Source organism: Sander vitreus, chromosome 4 (assembly GCF_031162955.1).
Source record: "Sander vitreus isolate 19-12246 chromosome 4, sanVit1, whole genome shotgun sequence".
NCBI classification, from domain to species: Eukaryota; Metazoa; Chordata; class Actinopteri; order Perciformes; family Percidae; genus Sander; species Sander vitreus.
Window position 1 is genome coordinate 287,501 of NC_135858.1, and position 3,816 is coordinate 291,316.

Consider the following 3,816-nt stretch of genomic DNA (forward strand, 5'->3'; position numbering starts at 1 on the left):
TTGGCATTCAGTTTTGAGGTATCTCAAGACATTTTGCCAACAGAAAAATGTTGTTTCTACGCACAAAATCTGACTAAAAACATAACTGGTGGTTTTTTCAGACTTAACCTTTTTTAAAGTGCACACACACTCAAGTGATGCTGCAGCGCTACGTCATCGTCTCATTGAGAATCCTGCTGTGATCACAAAAGATGCTTCCCATTAGTTTAAGGTGCTCATATTCTGCTCATTTTCAGGTTCATAACTGTATTTAGAGGTTGTACCAGAACAGGTTTACATGGTTTCATCATATTTTAGTTGTACTGCTCATTGCTGCAGCTCCTCTTTTCACCCTGTGTTCAGGTCTCTGTTTTAGCTACAGAGTGAGACCTCTCACTGCTGGAACATCTTTGTTGGCAGTCGCACATGCTCAGTAGCTAGGTAAGGACTACACGCTCAGTAGCTAGGTAAGGACTACAAGCTCAGTAGCTAGGTAAGGACTACAAGCTCAGTAGCTAGGTAAGGACTACATGCTCAGTAGCTAGGTAAGGACTACACGCTCAGTAGCTAGGTAAGGACTACACGCTCAGTAGCTAGGTAAGGACTACATGAGCTAGCTAGGTAAGGACTACACGCTCAGTAGCTAGGCAAGGACTACATGAGCTAGCTAGGTAAGGACTACATGCTCAGTAGCTAGGTAAGGACTACATGCTCAGTAGCTAGGTAAGGACTACACGCTCAGTAGCTAGGTAAGGACTACACGCTCAGTAGCTAGGTAAGGACTACACGCTCAGTAGCTAGGTAAGGACTACACGCTCAGTAGCTAGGTAAGGACTACATGCTCAGTAGCTAGGTAAGGACTACATGCTCAGTAGCTAGGCAAGGACTACATGAGCTAGCTAGGTAAGGACTACATGCTCAGTAGCTAGGTAAGGACCACATGCTCAGTAGCTAGGGTAAGGACTACATGCTCAGTAGCTAGGGTAAGGACTACATGCTCAGTAGCTAGGTAAGGACTACGCGCTCAGTAGCTAGGTAAGGACTACATGCTCAGTAGCTAGGTAAGGACTACACGCTCAGTAGCTAGGTAAGGACTACATGCTCAGTAGCTAGGTAAGGACTACACGCTCAGTAGCTAGGTAAGGACTACATGAGCTAGCTAGCTGTTTCTCCAACTTCAGTAGTACAAGGCAGGATTAGCTGGGAGACTTCTTCTAAACGAGGGAACACTTCCACCTTTGTGTGAATACCTGCAGAACAGGGATATGGAAGTAGTTCTTCTGGAGATTAGGGTGAACTAGTGTGTGTTGTAGCAGTGTTGTGCCATTGAGAACGAGCTAGCATGCTAACGGTTAGCCCCCTAGCCTCCTCGTCTCAGCTAGTGACGTAGAAAGCCGTGCAGATGTTGACCAGCTGACCCAGAGACTGAAGACAGGACACATTCAGAAACCGTATCTCACTCAGAACAGCATGGAGGGTTGTTATCACAGTTTGTATGAGTGTGGAAGAACCAGAGACACAAAATAACTCCCCAAATCCCAGAAAAAGTGTTTTTTTCATCACGAAGAAAACAAGATAAACATGTTTGTGTACATGAATCAGATTAAACTACGTGACCATTTCATGAACTGCCGTGAGACTGGGTTGGAACAGCAGTGTGGAGGAGGTGCATTAGTCCACATTTTCCTTCCACATCAAATGTTTTCAAGAGAACACACAAAAAGGCAGGAAATCAGGTTACTACCTGCAATCCCCTTAACACTCCCATTGGGTCAGATTTGACCCATATTGGGTTTCTTTCAACCACATTGTCAAAAAATAACGTGGATGGTTCCATGCAACCGTGACTCTACAAGTCAAATACAATATCAGCTCAGTACTTTCATTGAATGTGGGCGTTTTATTCCATTTTTATAGCATTTGGAGAAAAAAACATGATAAAAGTGTTGGAAAAGAGTGACAAAAATGTCGGAAATAGCTTCAAAAACGTGGCGAAAAAAACAACAAAAAAGTCACAAAAAAAAGAGCGCAGGAAAATGTGACAAAACATCGGTAAAAAGTGACCAAAAAAAACGTATAAAAAACTTTTGGGAAAAGCGACAGAAGTGTCGAAAAAGACGCAGAAACATTAATAGTTGCACCGTCGACGGGAAGACAGCACAAGTGGAAAGAAGTGGAAGCTAATTCAGCACCAAGTACTCCATCATTTCTTCTTTCTTCTATCATACATTTGATTCTCTGGTTCTGCTTAGCCTGCAAAAATAACCCTCCAACCATCGGAATAGATTAGGCTTATATATGCGCAATGTAACCAAAGATATAGGCTACCAGATGCAGAAAAAAGAGTTTAAAAGGTGCTGTTTCAAAGAGAGGAAACGTTCAATTACCATTTTCTTTTAAGGAGTTTGGTCTGGCTTTAGAGACAGTGTTAACTACTAGCTTTAACCTTAATCTTATTATTATAGTTTATTGATATATCCAAATGCAGGCTGTTTCCGAAAGCCAACAATCACATAAACAGGAGCTTTGGGAGTTACTTTTCAACTCAGCATAGGTCAGGTACTCAATATAAAACGTAAAGTTTGTCAGTCGCACGCCATCTTTATGGGAGACAGATCCAATTGAGATTGTATTGGATTGTCGCCCATTGGATGTTTGAAGTCCTGTATGGTGATTACATGTGTGCCGATTTCAGAAAGGACATCATGCTCATTGAGAAAACGTTTTAATTCCGTTTTTCTGAGTTCTGCAGGTTTACAGAAGAGCGAGTAATCCTTAAATTAGCACTTTGTACATAGGAGTTTGGTTTCTAACGTTACGTAAAACACTGCGCTACAGTTCCGAGAGACAGGTAAGATAGGTAGCGTGACTGACGCAACCTGACTTTAAAAACCACTGCGGACTTATGACTGTTTATACAAAATGGTATCTTCCAACTAAAGTATATTTAATCCACTAGTTCAGTTAGGCTACATGTGTAGTCTGCATCCACAGAAAGAGGTGACAGAAAACAGACGGAACCATCTCCGAAAACGGAACTTTTTTTGGACACTTGAGACGCAGCAGCAGCAGCTTAAGTGTCGTTAAAATAAGACGGTAAAAGTGTAATTGTGGGGTTTACCTTGTAACCGCATCGGTCCTGGTTTGCTCTTTTGCTGCCCGAGGTCGTAGATCCACAAGAGAGACACAGAACCAGAACTATACCGGAGAGAGAGATGAAGAAACTCCGAGGAGCCGCCATTCCTCCCTCACGTCTGAACAACTCTGAGAGAGCCAGGATAGAGGAGGAGGAGGAGGAGGAGGAGGAGGTGTGTGTGTGTGTGTGTGTGTGTGTGTGTGTGTGTGTGTGCGCGCGCGCGCGTGCGTGTGTGTTACTTTGCAGGAGTGTGTGTCTGTGTGTGTGTGTGTGGGCGTCTGTGTGCCTCTGTGCGTGCGTGCGTGCGTGCGTGTGTGTGTGTGTGTGTGTGTGTGTGTGTGTTTTCACTCTTCACTGTCTTTGTGAGGACTAGCTGGTTTCTGTAGGCTACTTGACTTGAGTATTTCCATTTTCTATTTATATATACTTATATATACTTTTACTCCACTACAGAGAGAAATATTGTAGGCTACTTTTTACTCAATAAATGTATTTGACTATATTAGTTACTTTCAAAATATAATCAACAAATAAATTATGATTATATGATAGTTATAGTATATTGTAGTTTAAGCTTCCCAGCAGTATATAACGTAATTAAAATACCTCCACATTCACCAGCTGCAGCATTAAAGTGCTGCATTGAGGCATCAATAGGGACTTTATGAAGCTGGATTACCAGTTCATGTAAGTTAACCAAC

General features: G+C 42.5%; 1 protein-coding gene across 1 annotated transcript in view; it reads right to left on the bottom strand.

Annotated features, from left to right (window-relative positions):
* il17rd (interleukin 17 receptor D) overlaps positions 1-3,249 on the bottom strand; it is a 46,414-nt gene extending 43,165 nt beyond the window's left edge. Inside the window, exon 1 of the mRNA XM_078247612.1 lies at positions 3,101-3,249. Within this exon, the coding sequence (XP_078103738.1) occupies positions 3,101-3,220 (120 nt within the window). The 5' untranslated portion in view covers positions 3,221-3,249. The remainder of the gene's footprint in view (positions 1-3,100) is intronic.
* Positions 3,250-3,816: the final 567 nt, after the last annotated feature.